Here is a 25,114-nt window from a genome sequence, read left to right as displayed (position 1 = left end):
ATAGGATAGAGGGTTACTGTCACAGTAAATTTACTGCCATGTATCGACACGATTAGAACCAAAAATAAAAATGTATAAAAATATCAAAAAAATGTATACAATATATGGATAAATGTTTTTTAGGGTTCCGTAACAAAAGGGTAAAAACGGGACCCTATTACTAAGACTCCGCTGTCCGTCTGTCCGTCTGTCACCAGGCTGTATCTCATGAACCGTGATAGTATTTCTGTTGCCGCTATAACAACAAATACTAAAAATTACGGAACCCTCGGTGCGCGAGTCCGACTCGCACTTGGCCGGTTTTTATTTTTATTTGTATTTATTATTTTTATATGATTTTGACCCATGTTCTTTCACTAATATGTGTTAAAATTGTTTAATATCAAACATCAAACGGGGTCGTCAACACCATTTAGACGAGAATAGGCCAAATGTAGCGCCATCTATTCGAAAATAAAATTTTCCTGATTTCCGAGGCACGTTTTTTCCTTACTGTATTCAACTATTCATCTTATACGGAGTTACATCGGTCTTTGGTAGAAACTATTACCTAAATGAGGTTTTAGGATAACAGTATACGTTATTATATATTATATTTATACCAGAGATCTTGTATTTTTTACTTAGCTGTTCCTTCATTCATAAGGATCAATAAAGTATTTTTTTTAATGACGTGCTTTAATTCAACCGTATAAGTTGGTACTTGGTAGTTGGTACACAGCGGCTTCCTCGCACAACGTATCACCAGCATTGCGATACAGCGAGGTAATGCCGCCAGCATCCTTGGTACAATGCCTCAAGGGCCTATTTTAGATTTAAGCTGTATATATCTTTCATGTAAATAAAAGGTTAATTAGTACGAGTACACAGTTGCCAACAAGAATGGATATCGGATGACTGGCACGCGAGACCAATGACTTGCAAGTCAACCGAAAGACAAATAGATAAAAACTGTTGTTTTCAATGTAATTCTAGAAGGTGTGTCGAATTGCGTATTGATTCATGGATTTTCATCAAGTCGAGACACAAACTAGCTCGATCAAAGTACGTTACGGTCAGCATAAAAATACTTACACAGGTGCTTAAAAGAGTTGACGCACCATTAACACAGCAACATTTATGACAACAAGAAAGACGAACGACTGACAGACAGACTGACGGACGGATGTGGCAAAAATATGGGGGTTTCTAGTTGACTACCGAACCCTAAAAATGCAACATAGTACATAACAGTCACTGCGTGCGAAAAGATAAGACGCTACATAGAGTTCTATTACAATTGGCCCTTAAATAAGTACCTACCTACATATTAAGTAGGTAAGTAGTTGCCTATTCTGAGATCATTCGAATGAAAATCAATGATAATTAGTCAAACTGATTTAATTAGTATTCCAAAACCAGTATCGTGCCAAATATTTACACCTACTGGGCTTTATTCAAACAAAACAAGGTCGGATTTGTTTTTGAAGAAACTTGGTTGTAAGCATTCAGGGTAATGCCCTCTTAAGGGGCCCACTGACTATCAGTTCGCCGGACGATATCGGCCTGTCAGTTGTTCGGAACTGTCAAATTTTTGTTCTAACTGACACGCCGATATCGTCCGGCGGACTGATAGTCAGTGGCCCCCTTTTTGTACGGTTCTTGATATTATATGTGATAATGATATACTTTGTTGTTCATAAAAATAAAAACACCATCCGTTATATGATCCGTTATTATTAGAATTGACATGAATCTAAAGTTTTCATTCATGGAAACTGGCGTTGTTGGCAGAATGACAATTATTTTAGTATCTGGAATTCGTGATTAATTTATACTTAAATTAAAAAAATATATAGTTGCTAAGCGCTAAACTAAAAAAGAGGCGATGATGTAAGATTTAAGTTGGCATGTGCAGGAAAATTGATTATATTAAACAGTTATTATGTATCTAAAGCTAACACGCAAATAATTGCAATAACTTACCTATAATAAAGACCTGTTTGTAACAAACCACCGGAGTTCTATGTTTAATATTGTATAGTTAATTATTTTAATATTATACCACATTCTAACGTACACGCCTTCCGTATAGCGTGGTATAGCATGATAGGTGTAATCAAATAACTATAGATGTTTGGAATAATTCCCAATATTCCACTGTTTATTATTCATAATGGAATTGGCAATCATCAAGGAAATATACTGTTTATTCGATCTAATTCTAATACAAGTAGAACATTGAACAAATGTTGCGGTCGCTGTGTTCGTGCGTCAGATATGTCAGAACCAACTGATACTTGCCATATCATGATCACAATGATGAAAAATTGTTTGTGTTATTCTGTCCGTTATTTTAATGGAAATGTTTTTGATCAATTTGATGGCAGTCCCATTGACTGGTGTGCTTGTAAAGAGACATCTGTGCAAACATATAAATATTTTAGGAGAAAACCGTCTAAACAAACATCCTTCCTTTTCCAGCAAGTGTTTTGTCTGACGGTACGTTCTGTATTTTCGTTCAAAGACAGTTTTATCATGACAAGCTACTCTGAAATATATTATACCATCTGGTAAATAAATAATTACACCAAGATAGCGGTATCATAAATTAATACAACAGACAATGTATGTCTACATTCGTACTTCCCTAAATAAACACTTTCAAGTAACAAAGTATTTACATCTTATTTATTTTGTTTGTATATCATGTGGTTGTGAAATACCGTTCTACCTAGGTCGCACTGAGTTTCTCGAGTCAGGTGACACCTTGGCAACAAGAAATCTGTGTGCAAGCTACTTCTGTTGCCAACTAGACTATTTAACGATCAATTTACCCAACGTTTACGCTTGGTTACTGACGGACAATACAGTACCTATTTACTTACCTGCAATTTTAGAGAGTAGGCATCTTAGCACTGTTGATTAGTTCATGTACAGGCTGTTTGCAAATTGGACGTAGACCTTGGAGGCTGTTTTTTATTTTATTTATTCAGAATTAATGTTAGAGTTCATTCATATCGAACTATTCGCATTAAGGGTCCCCGGCAAGGTCGGTTCTCCATACAAACGTAGTTACGCTCTCATTTTAAAACGACTAGCTAGTTTGCTCTAAAACTTTGTACTTACAATAGGATAAGGTATATTATTATCTATGTCTGTAATTATGTAGTCTAAGTAGCTTCAGATACCATAGTTAAAAAAATACAGCGAATTTAAGTTTTTCAACAAAACCTGTTTTTGCTCTATTTCGTAAATTTCGTTTGTTTTAGAAACTTTTAGAAAACTTGTATGTATTGTATTGTATGTGCAAAGTTTCATTACAATCCAACATGTAATAGTTTTAAAATGAGAACGAAACTCCGTTTGTATGGGAAGGTGAAATTCGGCCGAGCTTGCCGGGGACGCTTAAAACAGATACGTGTAATGATTTTCAAAATATCAAGGATTTAAGATATTTTTGTTATTGCCGGTGTATTAACATTGATATTTTAAAATTACCGACACGTTTTGGTGTGGTTTTGTAACGTATAAGGTTATTATAATGACATGTTTTATATGCTCAATAAATATCTCTGAAATATATTTTTGCCTCTGGTTATTAGGGCCTATAATTTCCTCTAATTAATATACAAGTAAATCTAGTAAACTGTCCTTCGAGGAAGTCTCAATTTCATAACATCCTGTATTTTATTCCAAGTCTATAATATAGTTTTCACTCTTGACTGATAGGTGTTGGTGGCAACAAGCTTTACGACTACGACACGCCTCAACTACCCTCTGATAGAACCTTTCCAGGCCCCGTAGACAACATGCCAATCGCTAACGCAACGTAGCGAACGAAACCCAACTGTCACTGTCACACTAATATGGAAGAGTGATAGAGAGACACGAAGCGATTCGATAGTGAAGCGCAAGCGATCGTCATCTTGGCTAGGTCGCCTGTCTGTTCATTGCAACCTCAATATATCTTTGAAAGATAGGTTTAAAATATAGATGCTGACAGACAACGCACATTCTGTCAGACTTACAAATTCGAAACATAGTCTTCAAATAGGTATTGTAAAGTTCTGTAAGAAATGTTTTTCGGAACATCAACCTCTTTGACGCGGACGAACTCTAGCCTATAAATACTAATACTGTAGAGTCTTGATATTAGAAATATAGAGCTCTAATGCTCAATTTATTCGCTGCGCCATTCTGCTACAATGTCTTGCCACGTGCTGAAGTAGGTACATATTTTTTAAATTGACATTTTTGATAACGGCCATATTGAGGCACAGAGAGTATATTTTTGGCGACAATGAGCACAATGACGCCAGAGGGTCAGTAAAAAGTCCGTTTTATCTCCGGTGAATGAACGCCGGCCACTGTTCCGTTTCTCTTGAAATCATTTCACAAACGTACGGAAATACTCTTGATTCGGAGTATTCACGTGTTCATTATAAACATATATGTATGATATTGTAGGTACGTGTGTTGACTTTCGCGTTGGTGCTCTAATTTTGGCGATGCAAGACAATGCAGGGTATAGTGTAGTGGACAGTGGACACTGCCTGGACAAACGCGAATATTCGCACTCCACAATGATGTATGAAAGCTGATAAAATATGATTTTAATCTAGTCGCAATACATCACACGGTCACATTAGTTTGCTTAATAAGAATGTAGAATCGTGCAATTTAAAAATATGTTTTAATATCCGGGATATTACTTATAATAATAACTTGTATAATTCCTAATACTTACAGTTGTATTATATTATATCCCATCTTTCATCTCATCTTCGGTTTTCTTTCTTTGACTTTTCTGGAAATCAATGATATTTTTAAATTTTTATTTTATATTAATATCAATAATAATCTAATATCAGATGCGATAAACTTTAAAGAAGCGATTGGTGTCATGAACATGAGAGGGCCATAAAATTTTATTCGCTAATTAAAATCATCTCGCACGACTCAAAATCTAATCTGGCGTACGTCCTACACTACCTACGTGTTAATATTTGTTTTATTGATATTTAAAATCTTAAGTGTTTTCCGGTAAAACTAATAAAACTATGTTTATGATCATTTGAACAAAAAATTTAATTAAAAATCTGATTTGAATTGGAATTTAGTAAATTCAAAAAAAAGGGTCAAAACTCATGTGTATGTACATTGCGAATTAAAGGGATGAAAAAATATATTTTGATCAGTATTTTGGTGTGAAATGTCTATTTCTGGCTTTTTCCTATTACTAGTCTTTAATAGATATATTTGTAATTAAAAATAAATAATAACCGGTCGAACGTGAGTAGCTCCCTTGTCCGTACATAAGTAAGCATTGTGTGACACCTCACGTTTTCCTCCGTACGTTTCAGCCGTTCAGTTTACTCGTACGATTCAGTTCTTGATAGAGCCAGCGCAATGTGATCTCGAAGTCTATGACAACTATACGGAGAGTGTTACACTGGTTTCTATAAGCGATCAAATCTCCCGTTTGTTAATTGATTGGAATTAAACCCCACGAGCAACTCCATCTGATAGCTATGATAATATATAATTGCATCCTTGACTGACTGGTAATTCTTCGGTAAACAAACGATTTATCAATGCTCGATCTATCCCGATAACTGTTAATGATGGATGAGAATTTTACTGTATAAACATATCAATCTGTTGATCTAGTTTCTGGCTGTTATGATTTTGCGTTGATGATTTTATTGCGATTTCAAACCTACAAACCTACCGCACGGAAATTTGACATCAACTTTTGCTTATAAGTATTAATAGTGACCTAAAATATTTTTACATGCGGACCCGGGTATGTCCTTAAACTACGTCCAAAAGAGAGGTATGGGCACTGTGAATGACATCTCGCTTTGTGTGGTAGGGCACAGGACAGCGGATGTCATTCCAGATCTAGAGCAGAGCCCAACTGGGGAGGTACCTCCACCTTACAGAAAACCGCAGCCAAATAACACTAGACCCTACTAATAGTGTTGTGTTCCTGCCGGTGAGTTAGGTTGCCAGAGCTCGAGGGAGAGGAGTGTTAGGGTCGGCAACGCGCATGTAACTCCTCTTGAGTTGCAGGCGTACATAGGCTACGGAGACTGCTTAACATCAGGCGGGCCGTATGCTTGTTTGCCACCGACGTAGTATTAAAAAAAAACATCCAGTTTTCTAGAAAATACATTGATCAAACTCGCATACTTTTACTAGCTTGTTCAAAAACATGAAATCAATATATAGAAGATAGATATATCACATATGGATAATTATTAAAAGGCACATATCAAAACAGTGCAAAGTTTAGTTTTAGTATAAACATCGCTGTAAACTTGAACGTTTGACCTAGAATTTTCTCTCGAACGTGACTTCACCACTGTTCAGAACAATGAATATGTAATAAGAAAAATAATTTATTCTTATGAGTTTTCCCAGAAACTAGCAATTTTATAAACATTTAGCAAGATGCCAATTTTCTTTGATTGCGTCCGTGGATTGTGGTTTATATGATTATCGCTATCAGCTATTATTAATCTGGATTGTAGAATTTATTTCATAATAGTAATGAAGTTGTAGATATAATCGTCGATAAAAAGGTGGATAATTGCAGAGATTATTGATGAGCAAGCATTGTTTCCAGTCTCCCATAGTCTGACATTAAAATAATAAATTAGTATCTATCTCAGAGCTTAGTCCATTGCTAACTTCATATTAAGTTCATAAATAAGATTCAAGATTTAGCTTGGCCTCGAGATGCTTAACAATTATGCTTGTATAGATGGCTCTAATACTGGTTTAAGTGAAGCGTTGACTTGCAAAGTGTCGTGTCTAGCCTGGTCTAGGCATTTAGTTATATAGGTTATCGGCGCCATTTAAGTGTTGATAATTACTGTAGGTTTATAGTTTAATTGATTATCGGAAATTATTTATGTAGTTGTTATAACTTACTACGCAATATATCTAATTACACATTTATCACTAACACCCACTTGCAGCATCCCACTAACCCGGGGTTAAGCGGTTAGACCGTTAACCCAGTGTCAAATTGTACTGGTAACCATGGTATTCATGGTAACTCTAGTTTTAACAGGTTAACCCCGGGTTAGTGGAATGGTGCAAGTGACGCTAACAATGTTTATTTTAATATTAGATCACCCACTACCGTTAACGTAATTAAGTACCGCATTGTTGTAGTCATAAGAAAATGGCGATTTGAGCTTGAGCGCCATTTACACGAGTTTTTACACGACTGCCCAAAAAAAGGAGTGTATTTTTTTGGATAAGTTGTCACATTGCTTCCATACTCATAACATAACTCGGCTAGGAGGCCAATTCGACTTGTTATAAAGACAGCTCATGACAAGACCATAATATACCACTTTTGTAGAAAGTTACGTTTCCTAGGATCTGTTAAAATAGACATATGATAAATATCTTTTATGTATCAGCCAAGTCACTATGGAAGCAATGTGACAACTTATCCAAAAAAATACACTCCTTTTTTTGGGCAGTCGTGTAAAAACTCGTGTAAATGGCGCTCAAGCTCAAATCGCCATTTTGGAATTTTTGGAAGCTGCCAGTGAGTCATTGAGAACAGTCACGCTAATGGACTCCACAATAGCCTTCCGGTTAATCGCTTTTTGCGAATAATAATTCATGTAAGAGTATCAGACACCTTTTTGCAAGTCCAAGAGTCAGTGGTCTCTGGAGCATTGACCCAGATTGAGCTGTCGGTACATTTGGCAGACGCGCCGATCTAAAATACGACGGGCCAAAGGCTATAATTCCAACCATCGGTGAACCAAACGCGCAGATCAACCAGTTTACAAGCGCTCTCAAAACCCATATAGTTATTAAGAATTTCGTGGTGTTAGATACAATGGTTTTCATCTTGCGATATAAATGTACAATCAGGTCAAAGAAGAGATATGCCAGTATAAAGTTACTAATTCTGACGTTTTCCGGTCTACATTCATATTGTTTCATGCATGCCGAATACCCCTATTTATTTGTCACGTCGTTGGCGGTTTACAAGTATTAACTCCGGCCTATTCATCTATGAAAATGACATGCATGTGTCATTCTGAAATATTGAACACCGATCAATCTACAATTCTGTTACTGTCGATAAAACTCAATTATATTCTGGCTGGCCAAATGTATTGTCTATAAGTGTGTATAACTGTATACGTATAGCAGTAAGAGCAAAACATAACAATTTTCTCTGGCTATCCTGCAGTGCCACTAACTGTTTGACTGACGTAAACTGACGTAAAATGCAGTAAGAATGCATATAGTCATATCCATAGGGGAGATTGATAGAGCATATATTATAGATGTTCTATACGTGACGTAGCACTTGGCATGAAAACGACTCTACCATTTTTTTTCACATAGCGTAAGTTAACCAATTACAGATTGATTAGATAAAGTTTGAAAGAATAAAATTAGACCTGCATTGCACGGCCCCGTACACGTCGTCGTTAAGCGTTTCTGATCCCTCCTCCATTGTGAGGGTGCCCTGGCGATAAGCCGGGGCCGCCAGAAGGCGCCGTAGTGGAAATGTTATCGATCCCAGTGCGCCCTCATGAACGGCAAAGAGCGTGAAACGCCGGAGTGGATTTAATGGGTAGGGCCAAGTCCTTTCCCCTCTCGCCGGGAAAGGGGAAAGTGTGTAAATGCATTCCCACTACACAAAAAACGGCCATACCGTGATATTTGACTGAGATGATGCGTATTTAGCCACGTCAAGTGTCAAACTAACTGAATACCAAATGCTAATTTCAATATGAACATGAGAAGGTCGCTTCTTGTCTATATGAAAGGCGTATACATATTAGTCACAAACGTACAGAATAAAAGAATAATTCTTCTTATAAATGTGTTTCGAAATATTTCGTTCCGCGATGAGTCGTGTCGAAATTTTCATGAAATTTAAATTTTTCCCCGACATGTAAGTAAAGACACATACAATGAAAATTGTGTGCACAACTGCACATTACATTTATTTATCTAAATACTGAAGCTATTCTGTAACGTAAATTATGAAAAATAAATGTTTCATATAGTTGGTCAAACCACAAACCGTCAGGAAATAAGAACAAAAAAAACTATACTCATCCTTTTTTTCTGGGTGCTATGATTCTCTCTGTCTATGTTTGAAATGAGACAGTCCTTTGACAAACTATTATGTAGATATAGTTTGTCAAAGGACCCAGAAGAAAAGGACTCTCTTTTTTTTTGTGGCAGCGTCCACGTTTCGTAGGCGTATAAGGCGATGCTCCAGATATAGGATTAAATAAAATGTTTTTTAGTGTATAGCTCAGGAGTATAGTTACTCCAAAATAATTGCATTTACGAGAGTATTTATTTAGCACGTCAGTTGCTGCGAATCAGTCTGTTTGTCTAACGAATTAAAATAAATATAAATTATTTCCATGTCTTGTTAGTTAGTAACATGCTAACAAAACCAAGTGCGGGTAGTTCGAAAAACTCGCGCGCCTAGAAGATGTTGATGTCAACTTTAGCCAGTCTTCTCCGAGACCACGGGGACAACGCCGTCCTCGAAACGTCGGAGGTGGGTTTAATACTTATTTTACGCGATTAAGTCCCGTCGTTGTAAATAATAAGTAGTAACATGCTTTCACTTTTCCTGAGCGATTTTCCTGAATAAGTATTTGCGTAGATCTCATTAGAGGCGCTCCATACATTATTTTAATAGCACGTCGTGACATTGCTATATAAACACGTTAGAACATATTCTATAATGAATCGAGAAATAACAATGACTTTGCAAAAAGTAGGTGTTATGAAAGAGTTGTTGCGAAATGTGACTTTCACGTTCTTAAATGAAATTTTGCTTGTTATTATGTTCCTGGTGAACGTTAAAGTGTAATTACCTAATAGAAATTTGATTACTAGTCTCGTCTACACAATATGTGTTGCGAAATCATCCTATCTTCTAGCAAATTTGGCACCGTGTTGGGTGCTTCTGTAAGCATATTTTTGGGGTTAGACTGAATTATATTTCCTTTCCTTTTTTAAATGATTTAGTTATTATGTGATAACAATAATGTACGAGTATAGATAGGCATTAATAATATCGAATAATTATGAACCCGTATAATTTTGAACGCGATGTAATTTGGATGCTGTTCCTCATAAATACAGCAGGTATAAAATATTATATAGTATACTGTATAAAAATACGTTTTGAAACACATTTTAGGACTATCATTTGTTTTGCAAATCCTTTTAATAATAACCCCTAAGTGAAACCCAGTGTAAATATTTAATGTCTAAGCCTGGCTGAGGCCTTTACTAATTAGCGATACCTGATGCTTTGTGCCTTTCTCTTTTAACAAGCTAAGTGATTAGTAGGTTACACAGAAATAGTTAGAAAGCCTCGTGTGATATTAACGGAATATGTACATTTTTCAGCAACGCCTTTCAGAAATATGACAATAATAAATAGACAGTCTTTCATCATTGTTGTTACAGGTGTCTAGGTAAATGTATTGTACGAAACTTAAGTAAAAGTGGGGGGTTCACACACGAAAGTAAATGTATTGGCTTTCGAGCAGAACGGTTTGTTTTATTACGTTTTAGCTCGTAATTTACAAATAGACAAATTGCGGTTATTAAAGTATAATGACATAGAATAGCGTATGCTATTACGTATGCGATTATTAGGGCAGGGACTTAACTAGGTACCTATCAAATAAACATTTGAAGAAAAGTTTGTCAACAGCTTAGTTAATGTTTGTATTTTATATCTAGTTAAATAGCATATGATATATCTTTGTACATTATTACATATACTATCGCTATTAATAACATGTTTCTTTTGTTTCAGTGTCAACATTTCTACCCCAAACATTATGATTTACAAATGGATATTATGATAAGAGTGAAGTGTTGCCAAGAAACTAAAAACCCAAAGTGACGAAGTGCCATTTGGTGTCTGTAGTGCTACGTTCCGCTGCTCCCTTACCTGTTTATTAAATCGTTACCATGTCGGACAAGACTACATCGTCGGTCGGTCCGAGAAGTTTCGAGACTATTTCTGAGGAGGACGGGCAGGATGGCTCGCCCTGGGACAAGTTGTTAGGAGACGAAAAGAGTGCTGTTCCTATTATAATTAAGACCGAAGCGTCGAGCACGACTTCCAGAAGCGGAGAGGAGGTTTCCCTACATCCTCAGGCTATCGACTTGGAGGCCAACAAGCTAACGCGCTCGAAGAGCCTGGTGCATCAGAGGAGGAACAGCAGCGGGCTTCTGGCAGCCATCCCGCGGCAGTTGAGGAACTCCTTCTCCTTGAGAGGGGTCCACAGCGAACCGTCCAGCGTCAAAGACGTGCCCACCACACGGAATGACAGCTCCCTCAACCTTCTACTTAGGTGAGTCATTTGACTAGTTCTTGACGACTTACTAGCTGAATCGCAGTAAAATTTGGTTAAAAGAGACTTAAACACATGTTAAAACTCAATACTCGTATTGCTCCTATTTGTGCTTTGGTATTTCTGTAATTGGAATGGTAACAAAGAATTATAAACAGTAAATATAGGAAAATGTTCTTTAACAACAAGAATGCAAATAAAATTGTTCCTACAAACTATTTAACCAAATTTCACTTTAGGTACATGCAGAGTAGCACAGTTTTAAAACAGTGTAAAATGCTGCATTGCACTATTATTAAAAGTGTAAAATGTACGTACCGATTTTAAAGCACTTTACTCCTATAGTAGAAACTAGCTCCATTTGACGGGATGTAGACAAGATCTAGGTATTAACTCTTTTTAAAGATCCTGCATACCTATCTAGAAAATCTGCAGAATTTTAATTGCAAGACATAAGCCAAGAGAAATTAAGACATTTCTAAACGAAACATAAAAAAAACTAAATAGTAAAAGTTGAAAAACCTATTTACCTATATTCTAACAATATAACTTTGACGTTTTCTTTGTGACGGGCCGTACTGGCATAAAAAATCAATTAGAAAACCTGAAAACGTCACAATTAAGCGTAAACAATAGGTCTCCCGTAGTATCTAGATTTTTTTTTCTACACAAAAATATAACTAGAATAGCAAGAGCAAAGAAACAATTTGTAATTTACTTTTTTTCCATTAAGGGATAAAATGGCTTAGATTTGAATCCTCGATCTAATCTCATTTCAACCTAGTCGCTAATTCTTCTTCTATTTGATAAAAACATTTAGTATCTACTTGCAAGTTATAATAGTACAAATCATTAAATTTTAAGTACGGTTATAATTATATAAATTATGACAACAATAGGTTATATAAGTTAAACACGATAATAGGTCGCGCGTGTCAGACATTTCTCCATGGTTGTCATTGAAGACAGGTCAAGAGCGGCCGGCGCCGGCGCCCATGCGGCAGGCTTCGCAGAGGCCGCGGTTTATTACCGAGCCACTGGCGCTAATTGAAACCTTCCAGATTTATCTACTGGGTCATACACAGATTTTAAAACAGCAGAAATAGACCGCCATTTATCGCTTTTTCTGTTTTGACTATTTAAAATATTACAATTAAAAAATAATATACTTAATATATAGTTTGGCCAGGGCCAGTTTGGTAATTTCAAACATATGTAGATGCTAGTAGTAGCACCCAAAAGAAAGGAATATTTATGTTTTTTTTTTCTTATTAATTAACTGACAAATAGGGTTTGCCAGACTATAGTTTGTAAAAGCTATCACTGTGGCAATAACTAAGCTTGTGGGCTTGTAAGAAAAGTACGTAGCACTTTATTTATTTATTTTATTTAGGTATTTTAAAAATTTAATTCAGGCAACAATTACATACCTTATTGCAGTTCCTTTGGTACACAACGAGGGCACCACTAGTATAAACGAACTGAAATAGGCAAGCTGGTGAACTTCTATGATATTTATAAGACCTATATCAACACAGCTTTGACAATAAAGAAATCTTATCTTATCTTAACTTTTGAAGGGGGCATTTTTTTGTATGGAGTTAGGTATCGTTCTTCTCCTAGTGAGTATTATATTCTTTGCCTTATAGACTTTATTTAGATATTATTAAGGGTTGAATGAGAAAATTAAGCTTTACAGTCCTTTGGGTACGTATAATTGCTTTATTACCCAGCTATTTTGCCGTGATTGTTTTTTATTATTGTTTTAAAATATACCTACTAGAACTTACCAGGCTTCTCGAATCGGAAGGCCGCAGCGGTTTATTGCTTCGGCCCACTGGAACTAATTGAAACACCGTACCCTTCTGATTTATTAGCTACTTCAGTGTGATTGAAATGGCTGATAACTTCCTGTTTATATTTATGATAATATTGTGTAGAAAAAGTTTTTATTATAATGAAAAAGTTTTAATTCTGATCTTTTAATGTTTTTAAATTCGTACCATATTTTACCATAACTTATAAAAACCGACTTTCGGTCTAAGCCTAATGAAGACTTAATTGTAGGTAATTTTAGTTTTGGAGTTTTGTAGGTAGGTAAGATAATTATGTCAAATTGAGGACGCATTATTTCCGCGTGCCATTTATTTTACAAATACTTTTGACTTTTGACTGAAATATGAGCCAAAACCGTGATCAGTTAAAAATGGAGGAGCATTCCACCAGAACAAATTATATTAAATTACGAAAAGCAAGCTGTTTTTTAATGATATATTTCAATAGCTTTTTGATATAAAAATTTGAAAATGACAGCCGATCATGCATTTTCCAAAAACAAATAAAAAAGTATTCGTGTCCGAATGCTTCAATTATTTTCAGTTCGATACTGCTTAGAAATTAGCAAAAATGACGCCAGGAAAGGCACAAAACGCTTTCACGCACCGTATCTGCATACAGATTTCTGCAAAGGAAACGGACGTCCTTATTATTCCTCAACTCCTCATACAAATAGCCGAATGCAGGAAACGTCGCTAGACAGCCGAAAACAATGCTTCATTGACAATATTCTAATTGGCATAAACCTCAGGGCCACTGACTTTGTCCTCTTTAAACTTTGTATTGGACTTCAATCGGTTCTTAGACTGTGTATAGAACTAAACTAAATGAAGTTGATAATCAATACCATAGTGGATGATAAAGGCCGATAATACCTACAATTGGAGCGTTTAGTGTGCGTATGTATACCTACCCAGCTTATTTATCCATGTTCCAGTTACCGTAATTGTTTTATCCCGTCTGCCACTTGTTAAAACTGTCACCAATGTTCCCATAAACTATCGGCTATTTAACCTCCTTTCCTATACAATAGATGCGATAACCTATATTATGATTATGACCCAGAAAACACACTTATTGTGAGGCAAACGTTTTGCATCATTGGCATTCAAAATTTTAGATTTATGCGGCAGCTTGATGACGTTATAGTTATCCGAACAGATTCAAGCAGATACTATAAAGTTGACTCCGTAATGTCAGAGTCAGAGATATGATAATGAGGACACGATTCTGCGATGATCCGATGACGTCAAAGGCATTGCTTAAATGTGGAGCCTGTATTTTCATGTCATACAGAGCCGTAGCATCAGGAAAACCAGTTTTATTATGATCTCTAATTATGCTTGTTTATTATAAAGTTTAAAACCACATTTGTGTTGGTTTTTCTAAGACGAGCACTTTGCTGGCAATTTGAACACGCAGTGTGCACTCAGAAGGCTTGAAGAGCTATTTGCCTGTGTTCAATGGTACAAAGGTAAAGTTATTTCAATGTGACGATGAGACTGAGCCCTTGGAAGACTCGGGTGTTTGTATGGTTGTCCAACCATAAAACACTTAAGACTGCATCGACCGTCCAGTGGCGTCCTCATTGGGGGAATTGTGTTTTCTAATAAACCAAATTATTTACAGTATAAATCAGTATGTATATTTTATTACTATTGTTGTCCTACTGATTTTATTTTGCTTATTTTTTGATTTTATCACCTAAACAGAAAAATGTGGCCACCGTTTGCCGTTTAGTTAGTGCTGAAACTAATTGGTTTATTAGAAAACACCACGAAAACACAATCCCCCAATGAGGGCGCCACTCGACGGTCGATGCAGTCTTAACTTAACATTACGGTCTTTAGCTATACCCACAACCCACAAGTCCCACAACAGTGAATTTTCATACGTCACAGCGGATACTAGCGCATAGGTACATAGATACATACATACTCAGAAAAGTTGGATACATCGCAAAGATGAAGGTAACTAGAATTGAAAATCGAATGTGATGAACTGTTGTGAGACATACTAACATTAAATCATTTTACGGTTTAGACTCACTTGATTTAGTCACTCGCGCGACATGTAGAATTGAAAAGTGACGCTCACTTCACTGGTTTGGCATATAACATTATCATGACAATTCAATGAATATGACAAATTAATGATTCTCATTTTAATGACTGTATATTGGAATGAACTAATAAACGATGCTTTAAGGTGAAAATTAGTCTACATTTGCGTGTCTTTTGTTTTCACTAGAATATTAATGATGACTCACGTTAGACCGGGCCGTGGCCGGGCCGGAGCTTCCGGCGCTTCGTTTTCTATGGAAAGCATCACGTGATCACCTGTCATGTCATAGAAAAGTAAGCGCCGGAAGCTCCGGCCCGGACACGGCCCGGTCTAACGTGAGTCATCCTTAACGGTTTCTTCAATAATTAAAATAAGCAATTAATTACGTTCCAAATATATGTAAAGAAAGAATTTAGAGCTACAATTAAACATGGTCAATTCACGCATTCAAATTGCACGCTTCAGAAATCTTCACATTCTTACATAAAATACTTAGAGGCCAGCTTTCTATTATATTTACACAATTAATTTGCACCTTATTGACCGCTGTACGGATTCCTGGCACGAAACCGGCGAGGCCATTCACTTCCTTCAACAAACCCAACGTGATAACCTGGGGACCATTTATATACTCGAGAAAGATTAAGCACATAGATAGGTAACTCTGTAGCAGTAAGAACAAGAAGGCAGGTCTCCATTTGATAAACCTATAAAGTCTACAGTTGTAAAACGGCATTCGACACGCACTTGACCAATGGAGACGGCCGTTTCGGCCAGTGTTGCCGCTGTAGACTTGTAAAATTGTAACATATTATATCTTTATAAAATGCGTCCCAGGAACATATTTGCAATATGGTTACTTTCGGGAAAGAATGTAATAAACATTAAATTATATTTCTAAACGCGAAGAACTTTTCCAAAGTCATGAGCCAAATAGTCTTATTCAAGCGTTGGCGTGAGAGCCAGATGTTCTACTTACATACCTATATAAGAATAAAAACCATGGACTCTCATCATCATCATCCTCGCGTTGTCCTGGCATTTTTGCCACGGCTCATGGGAGCCTGGGGTCCGCTTGGCAACCATGCACTCAAAAACCATGGACTCTAAAGAGTGCAATTCGAACAAAAAGCTTCTTTACCTTGGCTTACAACGTATTTCATTCGTTGGTAGGTAAGGTACCTACTAGCTTCCAGTGACAAAAGGTTACGATTTAAAAACCCCAAGGAAGTTAAGCCCCAGAACTTGTACACTTACGAAATCATCATTACTCACGCCTTTTCTTATTCTTATGAGTAACTTGTGTAATATTTACCTTTACTCAATGTTATTATTAAACTATGAGTAATATGTAATATTGTCATCGTGACACATGTTTAATAAAATTTAAAATAGCTCGAAAAATCTTTATAGGTAATTTTTACTGGCCCCAGTTGACCTAGAGATGCACACTTCATCCGCTACACTGATATATTGTTTTCTTTAATGATATTTGATAAACAATCTATTTACGAATAGTTACTTAGATTACCTATTAAACCTATTTTATGATGAACTATGATGCATAATAGAACTTCATTAAAAACGTGATAACTTACAGACATATTCAGAACTATGGTGATGCTCATCTGTTTATTTTTGCTCTAACCATTTGTGTAAATGTGTGAAGGTATTGGTTTTATGTGTAGTGTGCGTCCACGCATGTTAATACTTGCCAATGCCATCATACTTTAGCGTATGAGGATTTCAAACTCTATAACACATGTGTCGTTTTTAAACTGACATTACGTTTGCTGCTATTACGATTGATTCAACGAGCATTCGCGAACTAGAAAAATATATTTTATTACACATTGTATTATTGTGGGTTTAGGGGTCATAATATAACTGGTATACGTGTGGCGAAGTTTTGTTGGTAATAATGGCCGGCCCTGTGCGTTATCACCACGTGGCGACCTAAATTGACCTACCGTTTTCATGCTCGCGCAGTGTGGGAGTCCGATAGTATTTTGTGGTTACTATGCTATATTTATGTTAAAATGTAGCATAAAATGAATAATGTAGGTATAATTTGTGTACTCTGCTAGCGTCATAGGTACATATGTTTCATGTTTGTGAAGAGTTAAGTACTTTAATACTTATTTAAAATAAGATTTTTAAAGTATTTAAACGATCCCGCATACTATATCGTAAGTAAACTAATCTACCTATGTACTTACTTGTAAATAGGCCAATTTACTATCAAAACCGGCTTTTCCAAATTATTCTGCGAACAGATTTTACATTTAATTAAGTAATTAAGATATGTCCACCTTTATTAGCAATCGAACTTACGAAAACGACTGTAAGATATTTTCTTAAGGTATGAACTAAACTTAAACAGGCGACTTCATCGTAGTGATGTCAATAGTCGGTGATCTTTATTTACAATTCTATAGAAACCAATTTTACTTAAGTACATAAATTTATTTAACGCGTTTCTTTTATTCTTGCTTACAAATAAACCTCAAAGGATGTTTTGATGTAATACAATACAATACGACACAGACACGCAATATCATCTGTTATGGAGTCTCTTAGCAACTTTGTCGATACCTATAAAATACAATGTAATTAATAAAAGAAGAAAAATAACTGCTGCTAACAACGACTAAAAACCGGTAATTTCTTGGAAATTCAGGGATGGATGGATTTATTTGAGTTTTCCGCAAATGGTTGTACACAGAAAACGTAAATGGCACGTGACTAGATCCACAACAGTTTGTTGACACAATTTGTATTGTGTAGTACTGTAGAATAATTAGCGAATTGGTGTCACTCGCTTATAAACCAATATTCCATAATAGTGATATATTAAATTAAGCACAACGCAATTACGAGAAACATTGACTATAGACTATAGACGAAGAAAAATATTTATCTACAACATTATACAAAATGCAAAAGAAACAGTTGAAAGAGTAGGTAAAGATGGTATTGGCACGAGATATACGAATTCTCCGAAACATATTAAAATATCATCTGCACGAAGTCTAGAAACGCTGTAGCTGCCAGTCCAAGTTTACTGTAATAATAAAACAGAATGAATAGTACGAATTATCTCAGATAATTTTTTCGGGGTCGGGCCCTAATCTGTTAAACAAAAGGTATTGTTTCCTTTATGAAGTGGTTACACTACTTACACTGCTTACTGCTAATAGCCCCGACATAAGTAACGAGAACAACCCCGTTTAAAAAACAAATTTACCATTCTATTTATATGGTTCAAATTCATGAAACAGCCCATTCGGAGATAACACGTTTTGTTTTCTCTAAAGAAAAGGCCGCCCTGATTGTTCTCTGAATGAGTTGTCACATAAATTTGAATCTTAATACTATCACAATAGTTTGTTTTTAAACGACGGTTGCTTTGGCACGTGCTGAAGGACCGCTCTTAAAAGAAACAAAGGCTTTTGTTTAACAGATTAGGGCCCGAGCCCGAAAGAATCATCTGAGATAATTCATACTATATCCACTATAGAGATCAAAAGAAATTCGCTTCAGCTTGAGTCATTTAGATGAAAACACATGAATCACGCTGGAAAATGATCATTATTGAGAAATGAGTCACCGATAATATCACTGATCAGAATAAATCCCTAGCGCCATATGGCTTAATAGGAAATGCGTGCTGGTATACGTCCATACAACTTTATAATTCGAGTTCTTACACACAGGCCAATTCGAATTTTAGTGATTTGATCTGTCTGAACTCGAAATGACCTGTCTTTTTTTTATACCACGTCGGTGGCAATCAAGCATACGGCCCGCCTGATGGTAAGCAGTTACCGTAGCCTATGGACGCCTGCAACACCAGAGATATTACACACGCGTTGCCGACCCTTTAAAAACCTGTACACTCCTTTTTTGAAGAACCCCATACTGCCTCTCAACTGTCCCCTTCTCGTAAATTGAGCATATTAGGTACTCGTACTACTCATATAGGGTAAGCTATTGGTATATATTAGTATTGGTACTAATGTCAGCCCTTCTCCAATGACTAAATTCTTCAGAATTTAACAGGGCATCTATATATAGAACTTGAATCCCACTGGCTTGCCTAGTTTTCAGTTAGTTGACAACTTTTTTTACAGCTCATGGAAGTAATAAAGAAAAGGAAAGCCAAACTAGCTTAGACTTGCCTTCACACTTTTTTAATGCTACTATTGCCTTCAGCCTAATATTTTAAGGCAGCACCATTAGAGACAAAAATAGGGGTAAATAGGGGTAAAACACCCAATGCTCTTAAACTCCTGTGAGTTTAAGAGTATCATTTATCATTTTTAACAATAAATTCAATAATAGCATTGTGAGAATGTAAATGTAAATTTACCGTCGCAGCTGCAAATAAATCAGAGGTAAGATCAAGGATACGGCTGATCGTTGATTCCTTACGAGATGGGTGCGATACCAACAGACAACAATGAGACACTAACATACGAATAGTAACTATTACCTACTAATTGTTATGTAACGGTGAGTCACGGTCACGAGTTGTACTGAAGGTATAACTAAATATGCTAGCAACGGTAGTATATATAATGGGTGCAATTATTAGATATACTAATATACTTGCTCGTATACTATGTAAAATGTTCATAGGCATACCTCCCTATTTGAATAGTTACGGGAACAGATGATAGTCAAACAGGCGAATACGTATGTTTTATATATCTAAAGGTACTTACAAAAAGGGACGATGGAGGCTTTTTTGTATAACCTAGTTTAGACTTTAAAGCAACACAAATTATTTACCAAAGGTTATATAGTTAAGACCAAAGGTTATGTAGGTTGTAAAATATATTTATTTATTTATTCATTTATCAGAGAAACATAGTTTATATTGCTTGGGGCAAGAGGAAGAGTATGCGAATTCCCTACAAATGTTTCTCTTGCCACAATGTTTCCCTTACCCTTTTTAACCTTATATGATTAAAAATATCAAAATTAACACTAATATGTTTCCCAAAAAGTCCAGTTAACCAATTATACACTAATTATATTATTTTTTGTTAGGTTAGGTTCTATCTGTTGCGGTGCTGGCGGTCAATATGTTTCATTTAACCGCAAATGTCAATTTTGATATTAATAATTATAAAGTACAATTTTGATACTAATTATTATAAAGTGCTCTACGTAACTAAAACAAAATGCAGAATTAATTGGGACCATTATAATGGGATTAGCCGTTACCTTATACGTGCCCGTTTTTTGCCAATCCTCTCTCTACCTGCCTCTTTTTAGATTCGTTATGAGCAAGTTATGAGTCATATAACCCCCCTTAGGTTACATTGAACCGACTTAACTTTATACTTGGTCCCAAAGTGAAGTTTTTTTTCTAATTCTTATATTTTTTGCGTGCTTGTATTTTTAGAAGCTCGCACATCGATTAACTAATGACTTTCGTAACCGGTCAAACATAAATATATAATATAAACTATAGGAAACGTTGTGTTGTATATTTTTCTTTATTCTTTCCTTGTTGGAAATTCCGATCTATGCATTACTACGATTCCTTAGTTTAATTTCTTTGTTCTACTTGTTTGGTTAAATACTTATACTTTGACAACTTTACGATACACCAACTTCCTGTAGTTTTGATAAATTGATGCAGCTCATAATTGGATAAATAAAAAAGTTGTTATATTTTGTGGTGCACAATATAAATGATCCAAATGTAGACGAATTTAGACTCAGTTATGTACAAACACCTGAGACCCAAAGTGTTTTGTTTTTGAATTTGGAACTCCTAGTTACTGTATGAAAGTTTGGAATACATTATGCAATATAGGAGGTTAAAATTCACTTAGTTATAGTTAACCCTGACTATGCCATCTACCGGCGAGTAGCAGTAACCTTCATTCCTGAAAACCGATAACTTCACGTGTGAGAAACTTCACACCGCACGCGCCGGAAAGACGATCTCAAGATTACGAACGGCTATTTCAAACTCACGTGTCACTACGACTTGGCAACAGCACTCGGTGTCTATTTCATTGTAAGCGAAGTTCGTTAATGTGGGTTAATAATAACTGGCAAAATTATATTAATATTCTAATTTCAAATCTGGAAATCTGGTTGCGTCATCAGCCGCTTGCAAATCTTTACGTAGACTTCCTAGTGTACTAAATATCAGAGACGAAAAATTATAATTATAATGTTTAGTTGTTTATGAAATAAAACTATGAAAACGGATTATATCGCCTATATTGAATTTATAATACGTCCTGACGGACGACGTTTCGACGTTCGTGGTCAACGGGTGACTGAGGAAAGACTAATACAATGTGCAAAAATACCCACATACAAAATTAAGGAACCATAATAAACTAACTTTAAGGCTGGTTGTACATGCAAAATCGGTTCATAAGGCTAGTTATACAATACAACTATTTTCAAGGAAAGATATATACGCGATAAATAAGTTTAGTTGTTTAATTGTTTATACCGTCATATTTACCGTTTTGACCCCAACTCTAATAATACGTACATTAAAATCACCTAATTTTGCTGTCTTAAAGAGCTTACTTACTGCAATGTATGTAGTGCATAATTGTTTTCCATCGTATTTTCTCGGAAACGTTCGTATTTGCAACTACAGTCTTTATTACTAACAGATTTTTGATAGTAATCTTTTCCAGCGTGCCTTTTATCTCTTAAAAGATCTCGTAAATTATGTGCAATATTCTCATGTATTCTGCCGGAAGCTAAAACAGCTAGAAAATTAGGAAATCAGCTACGTATGTAACGACTAATTAATAAAAAGTGTAAGTAGTTTCGCGGACTTAGTACTAGTGACGTCTAATTTTGGCAGCAATTTAGATGATGTATAGGCACCTACATATTGGTGTTTAGATAGCTAATAAAGAACCACTTAATGTTTTGTTATATCCAGATGATTTGGAATTAACCAATTTGCAAAGTTTTATTACAAGAAGATCCAGTTCATGCTGGTGTTATTTAACATTAATAACTTCTCTCTATTTATTTAATTATACGTACGGGTTTACCGCGATTAAATTAAAATTAAATTAAATTAAATTAAATCGCGGTAGAACCGTTCGCGTTTGTATAATTAAATATGTGTACAAAACGCGAGAGTTGTCTCTATTTTCTATATCTGCAGCCTGCAGTTAATAAATAAATAATAAATAAATAAATATTATAGGACATTTTTAAGAAGCGCTGGTGGCCTAGCGGTAAGAGCGTGCGACTTTCAATCCGGAGGTCGCGGGTTCAAACCCCCGGCTCGTACCAATGAGTTTTTCGGAACTTATGTACGAAATATCATTTGATATTTACCAGTCGCTTTTCGTTGAAGGAAAACATCGTGAGGAAACCGGACTAATCCTAACAAGGCCTAGTTCCCCCTCTGGGTTGGAAGGTCAGATGGCAATCGCTTTCGTAAAAACTAGTGCCTACGCCAATTCTTAGGATTAGTTGTCAAGCGGACCCCAGGCTCCCATGAGCCGTGGCAAAATGCCGGGATAACGCGATTAAGATGATGATAGGACATTTTTATTAGTAGTAGTAAGCTCTTTATTGTACTTACAAAAATACATATTAAAAATAACATGGTACAAATAATAAGATTTATAAAGGCGAACTTATCCCTTTGAGGGATCTCTTCCAGTTAACCTTTGAGTAGATGAGAGGAGAAAGTGAACCCAACCACGGTAAGCCCAAGGAAGCTTGTGTTATGAGTACTCAGACAACGATATATATAATATATAAAAATACTTAAATACATAGAAAACACCCATGAGTCAGGAACAAATGTCTGTGCTCATCACACAAATAAATGCCCTTACCGGGATTGGAGGCCAGGACCATCGGCTTCGGCTTCGGTTAATGATAGTTCACAAAACACAAAATTTACATAAACCTGCATTTAACCAAAAGCGTCAAATACCTACTAGTTACTAGTACATAGGACTTTTCCAGTAGTACCTAATCGCTTACGACGCTTGTTTGTAAACCGTAAACTAGACGCTTTGACTTTATAAGTTGGTAAATATTATTCCGTTAAGCAAGTTCTGATTTTGAATTAAATTGACATTTTCTACTGTTGTAGTAGGCAGATCATTCGAGTAAAGGGTTAAACAGGAGAGTTCCGCGTGTGATCTACAGCGCGTCATAAATAGCAGAAATTAAATAAGGGCGCCACTTTCGACGTAACTGTCACATTTTTGACGTAAAATACTTAAACATGGCAACAATTTAGTATGGATTTTTTTCATCATCATCATCATCATCATGTCAACCGATAGACGTCCACTGCTGGACATAGGCCAGGCCTCCCCCAAGGCTCGCCACTCCGACCGATCCTGTGCCGCTCGCATCCACCGAATTCCCGCGACCTTCACCAGGTCGTCGCTCCACCTCGTTGGAGGCCTACCGATTTTTTTATTTCTATTTAATTTAATTTATATAAAATTAAACACATCAAAAATGTGCCAAACACGCTTAGTGCCAATGCCAAACACGCTGAAGTTAGTCGCTCCAAAACGGCACCTGCTTTATGTCCATACACCAGGGTTTTTGGTGCGGGAATGATTTCGTGTATTTATAACTTTTGTTTATTGTAAAATAATTACCAATCTATGAATGAAAAATAGGTTATTGGCTCCAAATGTGCTTATAAATGTTAAAATAGTATAGGTTATTACAGATTTTAGCTATTTTTTGGCTTGTGTAAAACATTCCCGCTCCAAAAACCCCGATGTATGCTTATGTCAATTATGTCATTGTCCAAGTCTGGGGGTGACTGTCTCAATAACGATCTCAGTCCAAGGTCGAACAAATAAACGTCACTGCAAAGAGAATAGATAGTATAGAGGGTTATTGTAATAGTAAATTTTGTAGTCACAGTCAATTTACTGTCATCTATCGACAGTATCGACACACGATTAAAACTAATAAGCAAGTGCGAGTCGGATTCGACCCACCGAGGGTTCCTCAAATCATCTGCTATCAACTATCACGGTTCATGAGGTACAGTCTGGTGACAGACAAACGGACTGACGGACAGAGGAGTTAGGGTCCCGTTTTTACCCTACGGGTACGGAACCCTAAAAATGAAAATGTATAAAAATATCAAAAAATGTATATGTGTATGTATATGGATATTTTTTTTGTTTAGAACGCCATATGACTGAGGCCCTATGTTCTTTCACTGATATGTGTTAAAATTGTTAAATATCAAACGGTGTCGTCAACGCCATCTAGCCAAGTATAGGTCAAAGGTGTGGCGCCATCTATTCGAGAATGACATATTCTTAATTTCCGAGGCACGTTTTTTCCTTAGACTATTTATTTTATACGGAGTTACATATATCTTTGGTCACTGTTATTAATATGGCGACCGTTTTATTTACACTCTGGAGTGACTGCTAGCTATTAGCCCGATTTTTATCAAGTTCAACGATCTTCCAGCGTCATTTGTTTAATGCTTCAAATAAGTTTATTTATTTTTAACCTCAGCAGCTCGAACAAGCCTACTTGAAACTATAACTACTATATGAAAAATTATGTGTGCAACACGAGAGCAAAGTTATTTTACATCTCGGGACTCAAAATAAACACTCGCAAGAAAAACCAACTTTCCTCTCTTGTTGCACAAATAACTATATCGCAATTTGTCTATTATTTAACACTAACCTTTTGTGTGCCTTGTTAAACACGTAAATCACGTTCAATAGTGGCAGACCTATATACACCTACACTACCTACAGTCAATCAATTTTAGTTTTAGATAAATTAGAATCTTACAGTTAAATATAATATTCATAGGACAACTCTTC

The 25,114-nt window shown here is 35.9% G+C and overlaps 1 protein-coding gene across 4 annotated transcripts in view; it reads left to right on the top strand.

The window, feature by feature from the left end:
* LOC134744085 (G protein-activated inward rectifier potassium channel 3-like) overlaps nucleotides 1-25,114 on the top strand; it is a 56,357-nt gene that overhangs the window by 8,534 nt on the left and 22,709 nt on the right. For all 4 annotated transcript variants that reach the window (XM_063677760.1, XM_063677762.1, XM_063677759.1 and 1 more), the window contains exon 2: nucleotides 10,829-11,372. In XM_063677760.1, coding sequence (XP_063533830.1) covers nucleotides 10,987-11,372 — 386 coding nt within the window. In that variant the 5' untranslated portion in view covers nucleotides 10,829-10,986. The remainder of the gene's footprint in view (nucleotides 1-10,828; nucleotides 11,373-25,114) is intronic.

The sequence above is a fragment of the Cydia strobilella genome, chromosome 9 (genome assembly GCF_947568885.1).
Source record: "Cydia strobilella chromosome 9, ilCydStro3.1, whole genome shotgun sequence".
Taxonomy (NCBI): domain Eukaryota; kingdom Metazoa; phylum Arthropoda; class Insecta; order Lepidoptera; family Tortricidae; genus Cydia; species Cydia strobilella.
This window is presented reverse-complemented; position numbering and strand designations above follow the sequence as displayed.